This window comes from Somniosus microcephalus, chromosome 14 (genome assembly GCF_052327205.1).
Source record: "Somniosus microcephalus isolate GS21.2 chromosome 14, FLI_Smic_1.0, whole genome shotgun sequence".
Classification (NCBI taxonomy): domain Eukaryota; kingdom Metazoa; phylum Chordata; class Chondrichthyes; order Squaliformes; family Somniosidae; genus Somniosus; species Somniosus microcephalus.
Genome location: NC_141000.1, coordinates 28,577,361 through 28,600,763, shown reverse-complemented (window position 1 = coordinate 28,600,763; position 23,403 = coordinate 28,577,361). Strand labels below are relative to the sequence as shown.

The 23,403-nt window shown below is 52.8% G+C and overlaps 1 protein-coding gene across 1 annotated transcript in view; it reads right to left on the bottom strand.

The window, feature by feature from the left end:
- Positions 1 to 23,403, bottom strand: part of LOC147107403 (SPRY domain-containing protein 7) — a 53,655-nt gene that overhangs the window by 27,906 nt on the left and 2,346 nt on the right. Inside the window, exon 2 of the mRNA XM_086006412.1 lies at positions 16,186 to 16,302. Within this exon, the coding sequence (XP_085862538.1) occupies positions 16,186 to 16,302 (117 nt within the window). The remainder of the gene's footprint in view (positions 1 to 16,185; positions 16,303 to 23,403) is intronic.

The window sequence follows — 23,403 nt, the reverse complement described above, 5'->3', positions numbered from 1 at the left end:
CTCCCTCCCCCAAGTCTCGCTCGCTCTCTCCCCTCCCCCAAGTCTCTCTCTCTCTCCCTCTCTCTCTCCCTCCCCCAAGGTCTCTCTCTCTCCCCCTCCCCCAAGTCTCTCCTCTCTCCATCCCAAGTCTCTCTCTCCCTCCCCCAAGTCTCTCTCCCTCCCCCAAGTCTCTCTCCCTCCCCCAAAGTCCTCTCTCTCCTCTCCCCTCCCCCAAGTCTCTCTCTCTCTCTCCCTCCCCCAAGTCTCTCTCTCTCCCTCCCCCAAGTCTCTCTCTCTCCCTCCCCCAAGTCTCTCTCTCTCTCTCCTCCCCCAAGTCTCTCTCTCTCTCTCCCTCCCCCAAGTCTCTCTCTCTCTCCCTCCCCAAGTCCTCTCTCTCTCTTCCCTCCCCCAAGTCTCTCTCTCTCTCCCTCCCCAAGTCTCTCTCTCTCCCTCCCCCAAGTCTCTCTCGTCTCTCCCCTCCCCCAAGTCTCTCTCTCTCTCTCCCCCAAGTCTCTCTCTCTCCCCCTCCCCCAAGTCTCTCTCTCTCCCCCTCCCCCAAGTCTCTCTCTCTCTCTCCCCCCAAGTCTCTCTCTCTCTCTCCCCCAAGTCTCTCTCTCCCTCCCCCAAGTCTCTCTCTCTCCTCCCTCCCCCAAGTCTCTCTCTCTCCTCCTCCCCCAAGTCTCTCTCTCTCTCTCTCCCTCCCCCAAGTCTCTCTCTCTCTCTCCCTCCCCAAGTCTCTCTCTCTCTCTCCCTCCCCCAAGTCTCTCTCTCTCTCTCCCTCCCCCAAGTCTCTCTCTCTCCCTCCCCCCCCAAGTCTCTCTCTCTCTCCCTCCCCCAAGTCTCTCTCTCCCTCCCTCCCCCAAGTCCTCTCTCTCTCCCCCAAGTCTCTCTCTCTCCTCCCTCCCCCAAGTCTCTCTCTCTCCTCCCTCCCCCAAGTCTCTCTCTCCCCCTCCCCCAAGTCTCTCTCTCTCTCCCTCCCCCAAGTCTCTCTCTCTCTCCCCTCCCCAAGTCTCTCTCTCTCCTCCCTCCCCCAAGTCTCTCTCTCTCTCCCCTCCCCCAAGTCTCTCTCTCTCTCCCTCCCCAAGTCTCTCTCTCTCCCCCTCCCCCAAGTCTCTCTCTCTCTCTCCTCCCCCAGTCTCTCTCTCTCTCCCTCCCCCAAGTCTCTCTCTCTCTCTCCCCTCCCCCAAGTCCTCTCTCTCTCCCTCCCCCAAGTCTCTCTCTCTCCCTCCCCCAAGTCTCTCTCTCTCTCCCCTCCCCCAAGTCTCTCTCTCTCTCCCTCCCCCAAGTCTCTCTCTCTCTCCCTCCCCCAAGTCTCTCTCTCCTCTCCCTCCCCCAAGTCTCTCTCTCTCCCTCCCCAAGTCTCTCTCTCTCCTCCCTCCAAGTCTCTCTCTCTCCCTCCCCCAAGTCTCTCTCTCCCTCTCCCTCCCCAAGTCTCTCTCTCTCCTCCCCCTCCCCCAAGTCTCTCTCTCTCCCCTCCCCCAAGTCTCTCTCTCTCCTCCTCCCCCAAGTCTCTCTCTCTCTCCCCTCCCCCCAAGTCTCTCTCTCTCCCTCCCCCAAGTCTCTCTCTCCCTCTCCCTCCCCCAAGTCTCTCTCTCCTCCCCCAAGTCCTCTCTCTCTCTCTCTCCCTCCCCCAAGTCTCTCTCTCCCTCTCCCTCCCCCAAGTCTCTCTCTCTCCTCTCCCCTCCCCCAAGTCTCTCTCTCTCTCCTCCCCCAAGCTCTCTCTCTCTCCTCCCCCAAGTCTCTCTCTCCTCCTCCCAAGTCTCTCTCTCTCTCTCTCCCTCCCCCAAGTCTCTCTCTCTCTCCCTCCCCCAAGTCTCTCTCTCCCTCCCCCAAGTCTCTCTCTCTCCCTCCCCAAGTCTCTCTCTCTCTCTCCTCCCCCAAGTCTCTCTCTCTCCCTCCCAAGTCTCTCTCTCTCTCCCCTCCCCCAAGTCTCTCTCTCTCCCTCCCCCCAAGTCTCTCTCTCTCTCCCCTCCCCCAAGTCTCTCTCTCTCTCCCTCCCCCAAGTCTCTCTCTCCTCCCTCCCCCAAGTCTCTCTCCCTCCTCCCAAGTCTCTCTCTCTCCCTCCCCCAAGTCTCTCTCTCTCCCCCCAAGTCTCTCTCTCTCTCTCTCCCTCCCCAAGTCTCTCTCTCTCTCCCTCCCCCAAGTCTCTCTCTCTCTCTCCCCTCCCCCCAAGTCTCTCTCTCTCTCTCCCTCCCCCAGTCTCTCTCTCTCTCCCTCCCCCCAGTCTCTCTCTCTCTCTCCCTCCCCCAAGTCTCGCTCGCTCTCTCCCTCCCCCCAAGTCTCTCTCTCTCCTCCCCTCTCTCTCTCTCCCTCCCCCAAGTCTCTCTCTCTCCCCCTCCCCCAAGTCTCTCTCTCTCTCCCTCCCCCAAGTCTCTCTCTCCCTCCCCCAAGTCTCTCTCCCTCCCCCAAGTCTCTCTCCCTCCCCCAAGTCTCTCTCTCTCTCTCCCTCCCCCAAGTCTCCCTCTCTCTCTCCTCCCCCCAAGTCTCTCTCTCTCCCCCTCCCCCAAGTCTCTCTCTCTCTCCCTCCCCCAAGTCTCTCTCTCCCTCCCCCAAGTCTCTCTCCCTCCCCCAAGTCTCTCTCCCTCCCCCAAGTCTCTCTCTCTCTCTCTCCCTCCCCAAGTCTCTCTCTCTCTCTCCCTCCCCCAAGTCTCTCTCTCTCTCTCCCTCCCCCAAGTCTCTCTCTCTCTCTCCCTCCCCAAGTCTCTCTCTCTCTCTCCCTCCCCCAAGTCTCTCTCTCTCTCCCTCCCCCAAGTCTCTCTCTCTCTCCCTCCCCCAAGTCTCTCTCTCTCTCCCCCTCCCCCAAGTCTCTCTCTCTCTCCCTCCCCCAAGTCTCTCTCTCTCTCTCCCTCCCCCAAGTCTCTCTCTCTCTCCCTCCCCCAAGTCTCTCTCTCTCTCTCTCTCCCTCCCCCCAGTCTCTCTCTCTCCCCTCTCCCTCCCCCCAGTCTCTCTCTCTCCCTCCCCCCAGTCTCTCTCTCTCCCTCCCCCAAGTCTCTCTCTCTCTCTCCCTCCCCCAAGTCTCTCTCTCTCTCTCCCTCCCCCAAGTCTCTCTCTCTCTCTCTCCCTCCCCCAAGTCTCTCTCTCTCTCTCCCTCCCCCAAGTCTCTCTCTCTCTCCCTCCCCCAAGTCTCTCTCTCTCTCTCTCCCCCAAGTCTCTCTCTCTCCCTCCCCCAAGTCTCTCTCTCTCCCCCTCCCCCCAAGTCTCTCTCTCTCTCTCCCCCAAGTCTCTCTCTCTCCCCCTCCCCCAAGTCTCTCTCTCTCCCCCAAGTCTCTCTCTCTCTCCCCTCCCCCCAGTCTCTCTCTCTCTCTCCCTCCCCCAAGTCTCTCTCTCTCTCCCCCAAGTCTCTCTCTCTCCCTCCCCCCAGTCTCTCTCTCTCCCTTCCCCCAGTCTCTCTCTCTCTCTCTCCCTCCAAGTCTCTCTCTCTCTCCCCCCAAGTCTCTCTCTCTCTCCCCCAAGTCTCTCTCTCCCTCCCCCAAGTCTCTCTCTCTCCCTCCCCCAAGTCTCTCTCTCTCCCTCCCCCAAGTCTCTCTCTCTCTCTCTCCCTCCCCCAAGTCTCTCTCTCTCTCTCTCCCTCCCCCAAGTCTCTCTCTCTCTCTCCCTCCCCCAAGTCTCTCTCCTCTCTCCCTCCCCCCCCCCCAAGTCTCTCTCTCTCTCCCTCCCCCAAGTCTCTCTCTCCCTCCCTCCCCCAAGTCTCTCTCTCTCCCCCAAGTCTCTCTCTCCCTCCCTCCCCCAAGTCTCTCTCTCCCTCCCTCCCCCAAGTCTCTCTCTCCCCCTCCCCCAAGTCTCTCTCTCCCCCTCCCCCAAGTCTCTCTCTCTCTCTCCCCCTCCCCCAAGTCTCTCTCTCTCCCTCCCCCAAGTCTCTCTCTCTCTCCCCTCTCCCCTCCCCCAAGTCTCTCTCTCTCTCTCCCTCCCCCAAGTCTCTCTCTCTCTCTCCCTCCCCCAAGTCTCTCTCTCTCTCCCCCTCCCCCAAGTCTCTCTCTCTCCCGCTCCCCCAAGTCTCTCTCTCTATCCCTCCCCCAAGTCTCTCTCTCTCTCTCTCCCCCCCAAGTCTCCCTCTCTCTCCCTCCCCCAAGTCTCTCTCTCTCCCCCTCCCCCAAGTCTCTCTCTCTCCCCCTCCCCCAAGTCTCTCTCTCCCTCCCCCCAGTCTCTCTCTCTCTCCCTCCCCCAAGTCTCTCTCTCTCTCTCCCCCTCCCCCAAGTCTCTCTCTCTCTCTCCCCCTCCCCCAAGTCTCTCTCTCTCCCTCCCCCCAGTCTCTCTATCTCCCTCCCCCCAGTCTCTCTCTCTCTCCCCCCTCCCCCAAGTCTCTCTCTCTCTCCCTCCCCCAAGTCCTCTCTCCTCGCCTTCCCCCAAGTCTCTCTCTCCCTCCCTCCCCCAAGTCTCTCTCTCCCTCCCTCAAGTCTCTCTCTCCCTCCCTCCAAGTCTCTCTCTCTCCCTCCCCCAAGTCTCTCTCTCCCTCTCCCTCCCCAAGTCTCTCTCGCCCTCCCCCTCCCCCAAGTCTCTCTCTCCCTCCCCCTCCCCCTCGTCTCTCTCTCCCTCCCCCTCCCCCAAGTCTCTCTCTCCCTCCCCCTCCCCCAAGTCTCTCTCTCTCTCCCTCCCCCAAGTCTCTCTCTCTCTCTCCCTCCCCCAAGTCTCTCTCTCTCCCTCCCCCAAGTCTCTCTCTCCCTCTCCCTCCCCCAAGTCTCTCTCTCTCTCCCTCTCCCTCCCCCAAGTCTCTCTCTCCCTCTCCCTCCCCCAAGTCTCTCTCTCCCTCCCCCTCCCCCAAGTCTCTCTCTCTCTCTCTCCCCCAAGGCTCTCTCTCTCTCCCTCCCCCAAGTCTCTCTCTCCCTCTCCCAAGTCTCTCTCTCTCTCTCTCCCTCCCCCCCCCAAGTCTCTCTCTCTCTCCCTCCCCCAAGTCTCTCTCTCTCCCTCCCCCAAGTCTCTCTCTCCCTCCCCAAGTCTCTCTCTCTCTCTCACCCTCCCCCAAGTCTCTCTCTCCCTCCAGTCTCTCTCTCTCTCCCTCCCCCAAGTCTCTCTCTCTCCCTCCCCCAAGTCTCTCTCTCTCTCTCCCTCCCCCAAGTCTCTCTCTCTCCCCCTCCCCCAAGTCTCTCTCTCTCCCCCTCCCCCAAGTCTCTCTCTCTCCCTCCCCCAAGTCTCTCTCTCCCCCAAGTCTCTCTCTCTCTCCCTCTCCCTCCCCCAAGTCTCTCTCTCCCTCTCCCTCCCCCAAGTCTCTCTCTCCCTCCCCCTCCCCCAAGTCTCTCTCTCTCTCTCCCCCAAGGCTCTCTCTCTCTCCCTCCCCCAAGTCTCTCTCTCCCTCTCCCAAGTCTCTCTCTCTCTCTCTCCCTCCCCCAAGTCTCTCTCTCTCTCCCCTCCCCCAAGTCTCTCTCTCCCTCCCCAAGTCTCTCTCTCTCCCTCCCCCAAGTCTCTCTCTCCCTCCAGTCTCTCTCTCTCTCCCTCCCCCAAGTCTCTCTCTCTCCCTCCCCCAAGTCTCTCTCTCTCTCCCTCCCCCAAGTCTCTTTCTCTCTCCCTCCCCAAGTCTCTCTCCCTCCCCCAAGTCTCTCTCCCTCCCCCATGTCTCTCTCTCTCTCCCTCCCCCAAGTCTCTCTCCCTCCCCCAAGTCTCTCTCTCTCTCTCCCTCCCCCAAGTCTCTCTCTCTCTCCCTCCCCAAGTCTCTCTCTCTCTCTCCCTCCCCCAAGTCTCTCTCTCTCTCTCTCCCTCCCCCGTCTCTCTCTCTCTCTCCCTCCCCCCAGTCTCTCTCTCTCTCTCCCTCCCCCAAGTCTCGCTCGCTCTCTCCCTCCCCCAAGTCTCTCTCTCCTCTCCCCTCTCTCCTCTCCCCTCCCCCAAGTCTCTCTCTCTCCCCCTCCCCCAAGTCTCTCTCTCTCTCCCTCCCCCAAGTCTCTCTCTCCCTCCCCCAAGTCTCTCTCCCTCCCCCAAGTCTCTCTCCCTCCCCCAAGTCTCTCTCTCTCTCTCCCTCCCCCAAGTCTCCCTCTCTCTCTCCCTCCCCCAAGTCTCTCTCTCTCCCCCTCCCCCAAGTCTCTCTCTCTCTCCCTCCCCCAAGTCTCTCTCTCCCCTCCCCAAGTCTCTCTCCCTCCCCCAAGTCTCTCTCTCCCTCCCCCAAGTCTCTCTCTCTCTCTCCCTCCCCCAAGTCTCTCTCTCTCTCTCCCTCCCCCAAGTCTCTCTCTCTCTCCCTCCCCCAAGTCTCTCTCTCTCTCTCCCTCCCCCAAGTCTCTCTCTCTCTCTCCCTCCCCAAGTCTCTCTCTCTCTCCCTCCCCCAAGTCTCTCTCTCTCTCCCTCCCCCAAGTCTCTCTCTCTCTCCCCCTCCCCCAAGTCTCTCTCTCTCTCCCTCCCCCAAGTCTCTCTCTCTCTCCCTCCCCCAAGTCTCTCTCTCTCTCCCTCCCCCAAGTCTCTCTCTCTCTCTCTCTCCCTCCCCCCAGTCTCTCTCTCTCCCTCTCCCCTCCCCCCAGTCTCTCTCTCTCCCTCCCCCCAGTCTCTCTCTCTCCCTCCCCCAAGTCTCTCTCTCTCTCTCCCTCCCCCAAGTCTCTCTCTCTCTCTCCCTCCCCCAAGTCTCTCTCTCTCTCTCCCTCCCCCAAGTCTCTCTCTCTCTCTCCCTCCCCAAGTCTCTCTCTCTCTCCCTCCCCCAAGTCTCTCTCTCTCTCTCTCCCCCAAGTCTCTCTCTCTCCCTCCCCCAAGTCTCTCTCTCTCCCCCTCCCCCAAGTCTCTCTCTCTCTCTCCCCCAAGTCTCTCTCTCTCTCCCCCTCCCCCAAGTCTCTCTCTCTCCCCAAGTCTCTCTCTCTCTCCCTCCCCCCAGTCTCTCTCTCTCTCTCCCTCCCCCAAGTCTCTCTCTCTCTCCCCCAAGTCTCTCTCTCTCCCTCCCCCCAGTCTCTCTCTCTCCCTTCCCCCAGTCTCTCTCTCTCTCTCTCCCTCCAAGTCTCTCTCTCTCTCCCCCAAGTCTCTCTCTCTCTCCCCCAAGTCTCTCTCTCCCTCCCCCAAGTCTCTCTCTCTCCCTCCCCCAAGTCTCTCTCTCTCCCTCCCCAAGTCTCTCTCTCTCTCTCTCCCTCCCCCAAGTCTCTCTCTCTCTCTCTCCCTCCCCCAAGTCTCTCTCTCTCTCTCCCTCCCCCAAGTCTCTCTCTCTCTCCCTCCCCCCCCCCAAGTCTCTCTCTCTCTCCCTCCCCCAAGTCTCTCTCTCCCTCCCTCCCCCAAGTCTCTCTCTCTCCCCAAGTCTCTCTCTCCCTCCCTCCCCCAAGTCTCTCTCTCCCTCCCTCCCCCAAGTCTCTCTCTCCCCCTCCCCCAAGTCTCTCTCTCCCCCTCCCCCAAGTCTCTCTCTCTCTCTCCCCCCTCCCCCAAGTCTCTCTCTCTCCCTCCCCCAAGTCTCTCTCTCTCTCCCCCTCCCCCAAGTCTCTCTCTCTCTCCCTCCCCCAAGTCTCTCTCTCTCTCCCTCCCCCAAGTCTCTCTCTCTCTCCCCCTCCCCCAAGTCTCTCTCTCTCCCGCTCCCCCAAGTCTCTCTCTCTATCCCTCCCCCAAGTCTCTCTCTCTCTCTCTCCCCCCCAAGTCTCCCTCTCTCTCCCTCCCCCAAGTCTCTCTCTCTCCCCCTCCCCCAAGTCTCTCTCTCTCCCCCTCCCCCAAGTCTCTCTCTCCCTCCCCCCAGTCTCTCTCTCTCTCCCTCCCCCAAGTCTCTCTCTCTCTCTCCCCCTCCCCCAAGTCTCTCTCTCTCCCTCCCCCCAGTCTCTCTATCTCCCTCCCCCCAGTCTCTCTCTCTCTCCCCCTCCCCCAAGTCTCTCTCTCTCTCCCTCCCCCAAGTCTCTCTCTCGCCTTCCCCCAAGTCTCTCTCTCCCTCCCTCCCCCAAGTCTCTCTCTCCCTCCCTCAAGTCTCTCTCTCCCTCCCTCCAAGTCTCTCTCTCTCCCTCCCCCAAGTCTCTCTCTCCCTCTCCCTCCCCCAAGTCTCTCTCGCCCTCCCCCCTCCCCCAAGTCTCTCTCTCCCTCCCCCTCCCCCTCGTCTCTCTCTCCCTCCCCCTCCCCCAAGTCTCTCTCTCCCTCCCCCTCCCCCAAGTCTCTCTCTCTCTCCCTCCCCCAAGTCTCTCTCTCTCTCTCCCTCCCCCAAGTCTCTCTCTCTCCCTCCCCCAAGTCTCTCTCTCCCTCTCCCTCCCCCAAGTCTCTCTCTCTCTCCCTCTCCCTCCCCCAAGTCTCTCTCTCCCTCTCCCTCCCCCAAGTCTCTCTCTCCCTCCCCCTCCCCCAAGTCTCTCTCTCTCTCTCTCCCCCAAGGCTCTCTCTCTCTCCCTCCCCCAAGTCTCTCTCTCCCTCTCCCAAGTCTCTCTCTCTCTCTCTCCCTCCCCCCCCCCCAAGTCTCTCTCTCTCTCCCTCCCCCAAGTCTCTCTCTCTCCCTCCCCAAGTCTCTCTCTCCCTCCCCAAGTCTCTCTCTCTCTCTCACCCTCCCCCAAGTCTCTCTCTCCCTCCAGTCTCTCTCTCTCTCCCTCCCCCAAGTCTCTCTCTCTCCCTCCCCCAAGTCTCTCTCTCTCTCTCCCTCCCCCAAGTCTCTCTCTCTCCCCCTCCCCCAAGTCTCTCTCTCTCCCCCTCCCCCAAGTCTCTCTCTCTCCCTCCCCCAAGTCTCTCTCTCTCCCTCCCCCAAGTCTCTCTCTCTCTCCCTCCCCCAAGTCTCTCTCTCTCTCCCTCCCCCAAGTCTCTCTCTCTCTCCCTCCCCCAAGTCTCTCTCTCTCTCCCTCCCCCAAGTCTCTCTCTCTCTCCCTCCCCCCAGTCTCTCTCTCTCTCTCTCTCCCTCCCCCAGTCTCTCTCTCTCTCTCTCTTCCCCCCAGTCTCTCTCTCTCTCTCTCCCTCCCCCCAGTCTCTCTCTCTCCCCCAAGTCTCTCTCTCTCTCCCTCCAGTCTCTCTCTCTCTCTCTCTCCCCCAAGTCTCTCTCTCCCTCCCCTCCCCCAAGTCTCTCTCTCCCTCCCCCAAGTCTCTCTCTCTCTCTCCCCAAGTCTCTCTCTCTCCCCCTCCCCCAAGTCTCTCTCTCTCTCCCCCAAGTCTCTCTCTCTCTCCCTCCCCCAAGTCTCTCTCTCTCTCTCTCTCCCCAAGTCTCTCTCTCTCTCCCTCCCCCAAGTCTCTCTCTCTCTCCCTCCCCCAAGTCTCTCTCTCTCTCCCTCGTCTCTCTCCCTCCCCCAAGTCTCTCTCTCTCTCTCCCTCCCCCAAGTCTCTCTCTCTCCCCCTCCCCCCAGTCTCCCTCTCTCCCCCAAGTCTCTCTCTCTCTCCCCCAAGTCTCTCTCTCTCCCTCCCCCAAGTCTCTCTCTCTCCCTCCCCCAAGTCTCTCTCTCTCTCCCTCCCCCAAGTCTCTCTCTCTCTCCCCCTCCCCCAAGTCTCTCTCTCTCTCTCTCCCCCAAGTCTCTCTCTCTCTCCCCCAAGTCTCTCTCTCTCCCTCCAAGTCTCTCTCTCTCTCTCCCTCCCCCCAGTCTCTCTCTCTCTCTCCCTCCCCCCAGTCTCTCTCTCTCTCTCCCTCCCCCCAGTCTCTCTCTCTCTCTCCCTCCCCCAGTCTCTCTCTCTCTCTCCCTCCCCCAAGTCTCTCTCTCTCTCCCTCAAGTCTCTCTCCCTCCCCCAAGTCTCTCTCTCCCTCCCCAAGTCTCGCTCTCCCTCCCCCCAGTCTCTCTCTCTCTCTCCCTCCCCCAAGTCTCTCTCTCCCTCCCCCAAGTCTCTCTCTCCCTCCCCCAAGTCTCTCTCTCTCTCTCTCCCTCCCCAAGTCTCTCTCTCTCTCTCCCTCCCCAAGTCTCGCTCTCTCCCCTCCCCAAGTCTCTCTCTCTCCCTCCCTCCCCCAAGTCTCTCTCTCTCTCTCCCTCCCCCAAGTCTCTCTCTCTCTAACCTCCCCGTCTCACTTCTCTCACCCAGTCTCTCTCTCTCTCCCCAGTCTCTCTCCCCCTCAGCCTCTCACTCTCATCGGGCCTCGCTTCTCTCTCCCCCCCGGCCTCGCTTCTCTCGCTCTCCCCCGGCCTCGCTTCTCGCTCTCCCCCGCCTCGCTTCTCGCTCTCCCCCCCCCGGCCTCGCTTCTCGCTCTCCCCCCCCCCGGCCTCGCTTCTCTCTCCCCCCCCGGCCTCGCTTCTCCCCCCCCCCCCCCCGCCTCGTTTCTCTCCCCCCCCCCGGCCTCGTTTCTCTCCCCCCCCCCCCCCCCGGCCTCGTTTCTCTCCCCCCCCCCCCGGCCTCGTTTCTCTCCCCCCCCCCCCCGGCCTCGCTTCTCCTCCCCCCCCCCCCCGGCCTCGCTTCTCGCTCTCCACCCCCGCCCCCGGCCTCGCTTCTCGCTCTCCCCCCCCGGCCTCGCTTCTCTCCCCCCCCCCCCCCCCCCCCGGCCTCGCTTCTCTCCCCCCCCCCCCCCCCCCCGGCCTCGCTTCTCTCTCCCCCCCCGGCCTCGCTTCTCTCTCCCCCCCGGCCTCGCTTCTCTCTCCCCCCCGGCCTCGCTTCTCTCTCCCCCCCGGCCTCGCTTCTCTCTCTCCCCCGGCCTCTCCCTCCAGTCGCTCTCTGTCCCTCCCCCACCCCAACAGATCCAGTCATCTTGTTGCAAAGTGTGGCTTGTACTGTAGGCCGCAATGGTGGGGTACTGCACATGCGCGACTTCGGCAAAACCGCGCAGAAGGGGATCAGGTGTGCATGCACGGCTCCACAATACCGCGCATGTGCAGAGGGCTGTAAAGCCGTTGGTGGTGATAATCAGACTCTATTGCTCTCTCCACGGATTTTGCCTGGCCTGCTGAGTTTTTCCAGCATTTTCTGTTGTTATTTCGGATTGCCAGCATCCGCAGTATTTTGCTATCGTGATAATCAGAGTGTCATTATCGGGCTGCTCTCCCGCTCCTGCTGCTGTCCTGCTCCCTGCGCGGCCTTTCAATTCAACTGCGCGGCAGCTCGAGGATTAGGGCGTGCAGCCGCGCACCTTAGAGGGAGCAGTGATGACGATTTTAATCTAGTTGGACCATTCTCAAAGAAACATTAAGACTCTTTGGGGCCCTGGGATCTTTTCATATCTGGCAGCGAGATAGGCCTGATGGCTACTATACCATCCCAAACACAAAATTACACCTATTATTCCAAATGCCACGACGTGCTTTCAAAAGGAAACAAACTCTGAGTGATAAAGTGGTTGCTGTAAGGATGGCAGCTCCATAGGCGAGCTCCTCATTGCTTCACCTCTATCCATGGGAATCTCCACCATCCTTTGCCCTTTCTCTACCAAATCTCCTCGCTTCTACTGTTCAAGTTACCCAGGCTCCATCAGTTGGTGCATTCTAGCCCTAACTACAAGTTACCTGTTCTAAACCACCACTACCCATCTGCTCTCTCTGCTTCTCACTCAGCTGCTGAATTCTTTTCTCAAATTGGAATTCGATTTCCTGAACTGCTCTGGACATCAAGACTATGCTTCTACACTGGATTACACTGTAAGACTCATCTGCTGTGTCTCTGATTCTGCTGCTAAAATTTTTAAAAATGTTTTAAACTGCATCTGTCTCTCTGCGGAGCTGGTTCTACTGGTTTTTCAGCTTTGTTGGCTTCTGGCTAGCAGCTGCTGTTTCACTGCTGCCCGGTGACTCATTGTACTGGTTTTTCAGCTTTGCTGGTTGCTGGCTTGTGGTTTTACATTTTCTCTGCCACTTTTGATCTACAGTAACCTCCAACTTGCGTCAATTTCGGCATCGTCTTTCTGCACCGCAACTGATTCGCATCTCTACAGCAATAACCTCCATCCTCCAAGTCTCTACCCTTCAAATAGCTTCTGGATTTCACTCGTCTGCTACACCTGTCTCCGAACTTGGACAGCAGTTCACCAATGCTCCATTCTGACTCCATCCTACCTATGTCAACTTTATTCCTCCATGGGACCTCTGGCTTAAACTCTGGTCACCCTACTATTGTCTCCAATCTATTCCCTTCTACTACCAGGAAATACATATCCTATTAATTAATTAATTACCACATAACCAAACCTATGTAACCTGAGTTTTTCCGTGTCCATTCGCGTGCACACTTTGGCTGCCGCTCCGGACCCAAGTCGTTCACTTCTATTTCCACTTTTTTCTCCCCCCTTTTCCTTTTCTCTCGATCCCTCCCTGACCGCACTCTCCTGTTGTCATGCCTCCTTTCATCTCTCCTCTCTCGGATACCCTGCCCTCCCAAATCCCTACCCCAATCCTTCATTACTCTTCAACCTTGCTATTCTCCTGCCGCCGTCCCAGGCTTGACCCCCTCTTAGATAAGCCTACAGTTTCCCTCTGTGCCTCTCTTTACATCCTCCGAAAAGCCCACCTTAGCACTCGTCGCTGCTCCTCATGAGCAGCAACCCCAACGGTCCCATCCTACTCTCTCGCCGACCTTCCCACCCAGCGCGCCTGATGGGGGCTAATCTTGTCAATCTCCTCCCCGTCCAACTCACCCCTCCCAGCGCTGACCCTGTGGACGCTGGCAGTGGGTCAGCCATCACCGACCCGCTCCGCATCTCCCACCAGAATGTCCGCTCACTTGCGAACAAGGCCCTTGCCATCTATGAGCTTATCATGGATGATTGCATCGACATCATGGCCCTGACGGAAACTTGGCTGAGGGGTGATGACACCTTACCCTTAAATGAAGCCTCCCTGCCTGGTTATACCTTCCACCACTTATCCCGCCCAGACCGCCGTGGTGGCAGTGTAGCTCTCATCACCAAATCACACCTTGGTCAGTCCCCCTACTCCTCTGGCACTTTCTCCTCCTCTGAGCTCCTCACCTTATTCCACCCTTCTCACCTCTCATTTAAAATTCTCGTTCTCTATCGTCCACCCAAGTACCATAAAATTTTTAGCACTGAGATATCTTCACTGCTTTCCTCACTCAACCTCTGCACCGAGCAACTTCTTATCCTCGGTGATTTCAACCTCCATCTCAATTCATCATGCTCTCTCTCCTCTGAGTTCACTACCCTCCTATCTTTCCTTAATCTCTCCCTCCATGTAAACTCCCTAACCCATAATCACGGCCACCCCCTCGACCTTGCCATCTCTCGTGGCCTCGCTACTCCCATCGTGTCAATCGCAGATAAGGCCATCTCTGACCACTTCCTCATATCGCTCTCCACCCACATCCCTACTTTCTTCTGTGTCCGCCCCTGGAAAAAACTCTCTTACAACTGCACTTACGAAATCCCAATAGTCCAGCCTTTAGCCCTCCATTCACCACAACATTTCTGCAGCTACCGATCTGCTCAACCACACCCTCACCACCACCTTTGATGCCCTAGTCCCTATTAAAACAATTACTCTCTCTCACCCTGGCCATTCCCCCGGTACGGCCCTCATCTTCGCTCCCTTAAGTCCAAGGGACGCAGACTTTGAACGGATATAGCGGACAACTGGTTTAGCCATTCACCACCAGATCTGACTGGACCACATAAAGCATTATCGGGTCATGCTCTTGTCCACCACAAACTCCGTTCCCTAGCCATTGACTCCATCCCTCTCCCTAACATCTGTCTGAGGCTGAACCACACTGTTTGCAACCTTGGTGTCATATTTGACCCCGAAATGAGCTTCCGACCACATATCCGTGGCATAACTAAAACCGCCTATTTCCACCTCTGTAACATCGTCCGTCTCTGCCCCTGCCTCAGCTCATCCATGCCTTTGTTACCTCTAGAACTTGCCTATTCCAATGCCTCCCATATTCTACATTACGTAAACTTGAGGTCATCCAAAACTCGGCTGCCCGTGTCCTAACTCGCACCAAGTCCTGTTCACCCATCACCCCTGTACTTGCTGACCTACATTGGCTCCTGGTTATGCAACGCCTCGATTTCAAAACTCTCATCCTTGTTTTCAAATCCATGGCCTCACCCCTCCCTATCTCTGTAATCTCCTCCAGCCCCACGAGAAAGAAAGAGAAAGCAGAGAGGCTGTCCATGCTATGGGCTCAGGGTCACCAACTGGGGATGTGGCACAGAGTTACATATTCAGAAGAAACACTCGTAGGTTAATAAAGGTTAAACATAATCTTAAATAGTTACTTGCAGAACAAACAGAATTTGGATAAATAAGCAAAAGTTCTTTTGATAAAGGAGATCAAGTGGGAAGGTTCTGTACAGACATTTGAAGCACCAAGGACTAGGAAAGGAGAGCAGAGACTGACTGTTGAAATTAAGCAGAATTTTGAGTTTCTGTACCAATCAGAATCCCAGGTGGTAGGCCTTGAGAATGACCACTTATGTGTAGGCGTTATTACCCCAAAACCAGATCACTATCCGATCAATCGGAGTGGCCCATATAGCTAGCTGAGGTGGGAAGGGCAATAAGACTTGCAAGGGGTAAGTCATGAGGTACAGGGTATAACAACTCTACAAAACCTTCCTGCCCAAGTTGGGGCAAGTATTACTGAAAGCCTGCATGTAGTAATGCTCTCTCACTGTGCAACGGACATATTTTTGTTACAGAACCTCCAATCCTTCCTCCTATATCTGATAGCATTAATTAAGGATTATGGCCTGATTTTAGGATACAAAGTTAATGGGGGGGGGGGGGGGGGGCGCATGAAGAAGGAGAACACCCACAATTAAGCTTAACCAGAATGCAGAAGAACAAGACAACGTGTGGTTTGGACCTGATAGATCCAAATTATATGACTGGGCACTCAAACTTTGATATATGGTTTACTCACAGTAAAGGGTGTGTGTTGGCTGCAACTGGAGAGGGTGGGGAACCTGAAGTAATCTCCCCATATAATAATTTTTTTAATGCTCCTACCACAGGCTTGAAGTCTCTTAAATAATATGCTCCTTTTGTCAGAGCTACTTGCCTATCAATGCTGGCTTAAGACGGACTTATCACATTCTATGGCAGCACCTTTATGGAGCAATCCTCATTTACGCTCCATGCCTGGGCAAAAGTGAGAGTCAGCTGTTAGATGTTTATGAAGAAGGATTCCGCAAGTCATTCCAACACACAATTCAGGCCGTCACATTATCAATTATACATGTTCTTGTAGTTTCGACGGCATTAAGACCATTCCCAGGACCGCAGGCAGCCTATGGATGCCTCAGAACGTGAGAATTTTATCCAGCAAAAAAACCTACAAAACTAAAGTCCACAAGATATTTACTTAAATGGGAGATAGATAATTTACAAAACTCAACAGCTCTGGGAGAAGGATCTTGGCTTTAATTAGCCAACCATTTGGTCTAAAACATGTTTAGTATCCGGTAGTGTACAGGTAACGTTGATATGGTTCAAGATCTTCCACAGATTCAATTTTACCCTGCATAGAATGGCTAAATTGGACTACTCAGAGGGTAGATGTTGATGTTGTGACACTATCCTAAAATCTCTCTCTACTGCGAGCGGGTTACTGTGGGTGCCACACCAACAACTTGAATTTATACAATTGCATTCCATAATCAGGGTAGGGGGTGTAGCAATTGACAATGATCCTAAAATATGTGTTGGGATTAATATTAGACGTGAAAGCACCAGTGTTCACCAGATTGATTCTACTGGCACTGCTGGTGGTGCAGAGGCTCACTCTCCTGGCATGGCACTCAGAAAAGCCACCTATGGAATCCCACTGCATCGACGCAGCCCTTAAGAATATGAATCTGGAGAGACTGGCACTTTATAATGTGGGAAAGGTTGAGCTGTGCCAGCTGATTGGCGAAGGGATTGAAGTACAGAACTGAGAAGTTGCATATGGAAGGTTCTTTCTGTGTAGTTGTCCAGGTTCAAGCTTCTCTCCTGGGGCCAGGGAATTGTGATGGGCTTACTGGGAATGTCCTTGAATGGAAAAGTGTGTACTTCTGTTTGTTCTCTGTGTCTTCACTGTTCATGGTTTCTGCTTGGTGGGTTCTTTAGAAAGGGGAATGCAGGGTGGGTTGGGGAGTAACTGTGGCTGAATAGAACATTTATACCACATTCTATGATATTGATTGATGTATTGATGTTTTACACATTGGGTTGAATGTCAGCTTACGTTCCAATAATTGAAAGTCTGTGGTTCACTTTGAAACAAATAAAATTTTATTCCGGTTCTAGCTCAGAAAAGACCCAAGCAGACCACAGGTGAGACAGCGGAACCGCATTTAGACACCTGAATGGAACGACGACAGCAGGCATAGGGCCAAAACAGCCAACAGAGCGAAAATGCAATGGTTAGGTATCGAGGCCAAATTGGTTACGAAGTGGGCTCCACTAAATGGCCATTAAAGGACTATATTAGGGCGGCCCTGGTGACATATTTACTGACCTGTTGATTGGACTTTGAATTCAAAGTAACTTTTGTTCTGATGCAAAGGTGCATTGGCTAGGCAGCCTCCTGTGCCACATATTCTTCTCCCATTTTTCACAATAACAACATCAGTTCCTATGAAGACAGACAGAATTAATAATATGAAGAGAATTAGCAATATGAAGAAAATACAAAAACATTTTGAGGTAAGTTCAGTGGTGCAGCAAAGCTCAATCTATGCTAAAATGAAAAGAAAGAAAACCTTGCATTTATATAGTGCCATGCATGACCTTGGGATGTCCCAAAGTGCTTTACAACCAATGAAGTACTTTTGAAGTGTAGTCACTGTTGTAATGCAGGAAACATAACAATTTGCGTACAGCGAGCTCCCACAAACAGCAATGTGATAATGCCCAGATAATCTGTTTTAGTGATATTGGTTGAGGGTTAAATATTGGCTAGGACACAGGGGAGAACTCCCCTGCTCTTCTTCAAAATCTTGCCATAAAATATTTTCTGTCCACTTGAGGGGGCAGATGGAGCCTCGGTTTAATGTCTCATCCGAAAGATGGGACCTCCGACAGTGCAGCACTCCCTCAGCACTGCACTGGAGTGCCAGCCTAGATTAGGTGCTGAAGTCTCTGGGGCGGGACGTAAACCCACAACCATTTGACTCACAGCAAGGGTGCTACCACTGAGCCATGGCTGACCCCTATCATACTCATCCTATAATAAAGCCTGTTACAATGGCTGCTTTTCTTGTTTCTCAGAATAATTATAAGAATACTGTGATTTAAAAAAAAAATCATTTTTTCTTCACATTTAGCTTGGTATGGGCTTCTTTAGATGTGTCATGGTACATCAGGGGTTAAAAATCAGCTTCACACACACAAGAATGTTCCAGCTCATACTTTGTTGCTGAAATCAGTGTTTGTTGTCCAAGGGAGGAGCCTAGCCTAGCAATTCAAAAGAAAACATCTTATGTGATTTGTTCAAATATATTTTTGATTGGCAGCCACTTTTGAATTTTAACAGTTATTTAAATTCATTGGAGCCTGGTGACTTTTTGAAGGCATTTACGAGCTTGTCTTTTTCTTATCGATGAGTCCGGAGCCTTTTGTAGAGAATTTGTCAGACCGAATCGCTTTCATAGATGGTGTGAAAAAGAAAAGAACTGCTTATAAGGAAATGACGTATCAGTTTGTTTTAGCAGAGCAATCGTGATTTTATTTTTAACTATACAAAAGAACTAAGTTTAACAGCTGCTGTAAAAATATTTGTTGTATTATACTGGAACTTTTGCGAGTTTTGTTTCTGTTTAATAAATTTGTTTGAAAGTTAAAGACTAAGACAAGGTCTAGTGTTGCCTTAATCGGCTGCCTTCCAAACACAAGGAAGATCCTGTGGAGACACAGGAAAGAACCAGTAACTGAATTTAACCAAGATATCAGGCAAGTGAAAACACTCTCTGGGGTGCAAGGAGCTACGGTTACCTAGGAGATTAGTCTGAAACACGGAAATCTAGTTTAAATCATTTTTAAAAACTTAATATACAGTATCACACATATATTCTACAGTAATAACAGACTGGGCTCATATTTTTAAAAACTCCATCTTTTGAATGGATACTATTTTCCCCTTCAAGACAACATATAAATCAGGCCTCCTTTTTAAATATTAAAACTCAGTTTTAGTGTGCAGCCACTGACCCTCATCTTCATCAGAAGCACCCATTAGATGATCAATATCCGGACTACATCACAGCAATTTTCACCGTGATGAGCATCAAGCAGCCACTTTACTACCAGTAATACTGGCTGGGGGAAAAAAAACACAATTGTTTTTTCCCCCCCATTCCATCTTTACTAGGGCAGAAATAAAATTGAAGTACTGAAAGTTCAGTGTGTGAACGTCACATATTTCTTACAGCCATCTGACTGATTTACCATCAGTGCATAGCCAAGCAAGCAGGGTGCACAACATTGTGTGACTTGTATTAATTGCAACAGTACAACTGCTACTCCAAAAATCCACGGGGATACACGTGATGTGAGGTGAACAGAATCAACTTGAAATCAGCCTTAATCTCTACCACAAATAACACTCGTGAGGACGGCAGCTCAATAGGACTTCTGTTGAGCTTGCTCTCCTGCAGTATATCTGCGCTGCTGCTAGTCACTAAAGAGGAACAAGTGAAAGACTGATGGTGGTGATTACCATCAGATAAAATGACTGGCAGTGAAACTACTCTTGCCTACCACATGGGAACAATCACGGCCATAATTTTGGTGTCTTATGAATATAGTAAGACTTCCTGATTTAGTGCTGTGATTCTTACAATTTATGCTTGGATGTGACAGCCAGTAATTTTAATGTCAGCTTTCAATTTAAAAATTTGAACCTAGGGAATTGTAAATTACCTGACCAGCTAATAAAACTAGACTGCATTTTATGAAAAATGTTCCTTGCCTTCTCTGGAACAGGATACAAAGGACCAAATACAGTCGAACTTCATTATAACAGATTGCCATTTTCTGCAGACTATCCAGCATGTTTAAAACCGTTCACAAAACACATTTCTGACACCTGCTCCCATGCTTTGCGTGTGCAGTGTATGCATTGCGGAATGCCCACCTGGATTGTTTTTATTGCTGTCCATGCACTCTATCATCTCGCTCAGTAGGAACTTTCTGCACCAGCATTTGAAGTTCTGAATAACACCCTGGTCCACGGGCTGCAGAACACATGTTGCATTGGGGGAGGGAGGGGTGGGGAAAGTGCACGGTGACGGCTTTCAGGTCGTTGACTTTCGGCTGCATAGGGTTTGGCCACCTTCACCCCCCATTGCCTGGCTGCAGTTTGTGTGCATATCTTAGTGGGCTGTCTTATCAGGCAATGAATGCATACGTATCACAGGTGATCTTATAATTAGCCGCAGCTTAAATCCATTGTTGTATCAGAGGTGGTCTGGGTTTATCCTGATATAAACGTGTTCATTGGAGTAGATTACCAATGGGGAAAAAAAATATTGGGTCTTGCTGTTGGGATCATTAAAACTGGAGGGGGCATAGTGAAGTTATACTGTACATACAGCTCAGCAACATGCCTATTTATTTGATAAGATGAAGCATTATAGCACTTTCTTTTTCTTTTTTTTAAGAACGTAGCAACCTTACAATTGGTCTACTGACATGTAATTCACTGAGAGATATCCATCATCTTGCTTAATCACATTTTTTAGCAACATCAGCCAATGGTAACCACTTTTGAACAAGGGCATCTTTCAGTGCTATGTTTGGTCCATCATCACATGACGGAAAGAACTGGTATGTTATTGCTGGGTGATAGCTGCTTCTCATTGGTCCCTGGTCATTACAAGACTATTTCCATGGTAACCACTGCTTATTCATTTTGAGCGCTATGATTGGTCCGTGGGAACAATATGACTGGAAAATCTCAGCTGTCTTTGGTCCGAGATCATCGTGATGTCACAAGCCTGCTTCAACTGAATCTTTTTGGGCTGCAAAAATTAAAATTCCTTTACAAATTTACAGTGAGGGTCGAAAGGTAAATGGGGAAGGATTAATTTATATTATATAAAATTAATAAATATATATACACAATACAGGTAAGAGAGCAGCAGGAAATATATAATACAATATTTTTCTTCTATATCACGTTTTAATGTTGTCTCTGAGCCATACCATGGGAGAGCAACGAACAAACTGAGCCACAGCTGCCTGCTGGTGTAATGAATTCTTAGCAATTGTACAATTAATAGTAAAATATAACACAAAGTATCCTTTCTCTGCGTTGGGGGGTGTGACCTCTCAAATTTTTAAGTAATACATTCCAGAAATGGCAATTATAAAAAAAAAAATTTCATAAAAGGAATCCATGAAATTTGAAATGCAAGTTATTGAAGTACTTGTGTCTCCACTCTATAGGAAGGATATTGAGGCTTTAGAGAGGGGGTGACGCATATTAACTTGGATGTGGCCTGGTATGAGGAAATACAATTATGAAGACTTGAAAAATTGAGGCTTACCTTGTTATAAAAATGCAGATTACGTGGCAAAATGTTGAAAATGATGAAAGGATGGGCGAGGGTAGATAGAAACATGAGGAAATCGATACAAGATTAAATGTAAGAGATTTAGAACAGAGGACGGAAGAAACCTCTTCAAGCAGAGAGTTGTGAGGCTGTGGAATTCACCTAAAGGGTCAGTGGTTGTGACAGGAATAATGTCAACATTCAAGTTTAGATTGGATAGGTGGATGAAGGAAAAGGGTTTGAAGGGAGATAACTGCCCATTGACAGTGTCGGGTGCCACAGTGCCTACTGACACCGTCTGATGACACAATGCCCATTGACACCATCTGATGCCAGTGCCCACTGGCAGTGTCTGATGCCAGTGCCCATTGAGTATCTGATGCCACAGTGCCCATTGACAGTGTTTGATGCCACAGAGCCCATTGACAGTGTCTGATGCCACAGTGCCCATTGACAGTGTCTGATGCCAGTGCCCACTGGCAGTGTCTGATGCCACAATGCCTACTGACAGTGTCTGATGCCACAGTGCCCATTGACAGTGTTTGATGCCACAGAGCCCATTGACAGTGTCTGATGCCACAGTGCCCATTGACAGTGTCTGATGCCAGTGCCCACTGGCAGTGTCTGATGCCACAATGCCTACTGACAGTGTTTGATGCCACAATGCCCATTGACAGTGTCTGATGCCACAATGCCCATTGACAGTGTCTGATGCCACAATGCCCATTGACCGTCTGATGCCAATGCCCATTGACCATCTGATGCCACAGTGCCCATTGACCGTCTGATGCCAGAGCCCATTGACCGTCTGATGCCACAATGCCCACTGAGTGTCTGATGCCACAATGCCCATTGAGTGTCTGATGCCACAATGCCCATTGACCGTCTGATGCCACAATGCCCATTGAGTGTCTGATGCCACAATGTCCACTGACAGTGTCTGATGCCACAATGCCCATTGACAGTGTCTGATGCCACAATGCCCATTGACCGTCTGATGCCAATGCCCATTGACCATCTGATGCCACAGTGCCCATTGACCGTCTGATGCCAGAGCCCATTGACCGTCTGATGCCACAATGCCCACTGAGTGTCTGATGCCACAATGCCCATTGAGTGTCTGATGCCACAATGCCCATTGACCGTCTGATGCCACAATGCCCATTGAGTGTCTGATGCCACAATGTCCACTGACAGTGTCTGATGCCACAATGCCCATTGACAGTGTCTGATGCCACAATGCCCACTGACAGTGTCTGATGCCACAATGTCCATTGACAGTGTCTGATGCCACAATGCCCACTGACAGTGTCTGATGCCACAATGCCCACTGACAGTGTCTGATGCCACAATGCCCATTGACAGTGTCTGATGCCACAATGCCCATTGACAGTGTCTGATGCCACAATGCCCATTGACAGTGTCTGATGCCAAAATGCCCATTGACAGTGTCTGATGCCACAATGCCCATTGACAGTGTCTGATGCCACAATGCCCATTGACAGTGTCTGATGCCACAATGCCCATTGAGTGTCTTGATGCCACAATGCCCACTGACAGTGTCTGATGCCACAATGCCCATTGACAGTGTCTGATGCCACAATGCCCATTGACAGTGTCTGATGCCACAATGCCCACTGACAGTGTCTGATGCCACAATGTCCACTGACAGTGTCTGATGCCACAATGCCCATTGACAGTGTCTGATGCCAATGCCCATTGACAGTGTCTGATGCCACAGTGCCCATTGACAGTGTCTGATGCCACAATGCCCATTGACAGTGTCTGATGCCACAATGCCCATTGACAGTGTCTGATGCCACAATGCCCACTGACAGTGTCTGATGCCACAATGCCCATTGACAGTGTCTGATGCCACAATGCCCATTGACAGTGTCTGATGCCAATGCCCATTGACAGTGTCTGATGCCACAATGCCCACTGACAGTGTCTGATGCCACAATGTCCACTGACAGTGTCTGATGCCACAATGCCCACTGAGTGTCTGATGCCACAATGCCCACTGACAGTGTCTGATGCCACAATGCCCACTGACAGTGTCTGATGCCACAATGTCCACTGACAGTGTCTGATGCCACAATGCCCATTGACAGTGCCTGATGCCACAATGCCCACTGACAGTGTCTGATGCCACAATGTCCATTGACAGTGTCTAATGCCACAATGCCCATTGACAGTGTCTGATGCCACAATGCCCACCGACAGTGTCTGATGCCACAATGCCCATTGACAGTGTCTGATGCCACAATGCCCATTGACAGTGTCTGATGCCAATGCCCATTGACAGTGTCTGATGCCACAATGCCCACTGACAGTGTCTGATGCCACAATGTCCACTGACAGTGTCTGATGCCACAATGCCCACTGAGTGTCTGATGCCACAATGCCCACTGACAGTGTCTGATGCCACAATGCCCACTGACAGTGTCTGATGCCACAATGTCCACTGACAGTGTCTGATGCCACAATGCCCATTGACAGTGCCTGATGCCACAATGCCCACTGACAGTGTCTGATGCCACAATGTCCATTGACAGTGTCTAATGCCACAATGCCCATTGACAGTGTCTGATGCCACAATGCCCACCGACAGTGTCTGATGCCACAATGTCCACTGAGTGTCTGATGCCACAATGCCCATTGACAGTGTCTGATGCCACAATGCCCATTGACAGTGTCTGATGCCACAATGCCCATTGACAGTGTCTGATGCCAATGCCCACTGACAGTGTCTGATGCCACAATGTCCACTGACAGTGTCTGATGCCACAATGCCCATTGACAGTGTCTGATGCCAATGCCCATTGACAGTGTCTGATGCCACAATGCCCACTGAGTGTCTGATGCCACAATGCCCATTGACAGTGTCTGATGCCACAATGCCCATTGACAGTGTCTGATGCCACAATGCCCATTGACAGTGTCTGATGCCACAATGCCCACTGACAGTGTCTGATGCCACAATGCCCATTGACAGTGTCTGATGCCACAATGCCCACTAACAGTGTCTGATGCCACAATGCCTACTGACACCATCTGATGCCACAGTGTCTATCAACCATGTGATGCCAGAATGATTATGATTATGATGCTGAACAACACTGGCTGATCCCAGAATGCCCATCGACTCCGTCTAGTTTCACAATGGGTGTGGCACCACC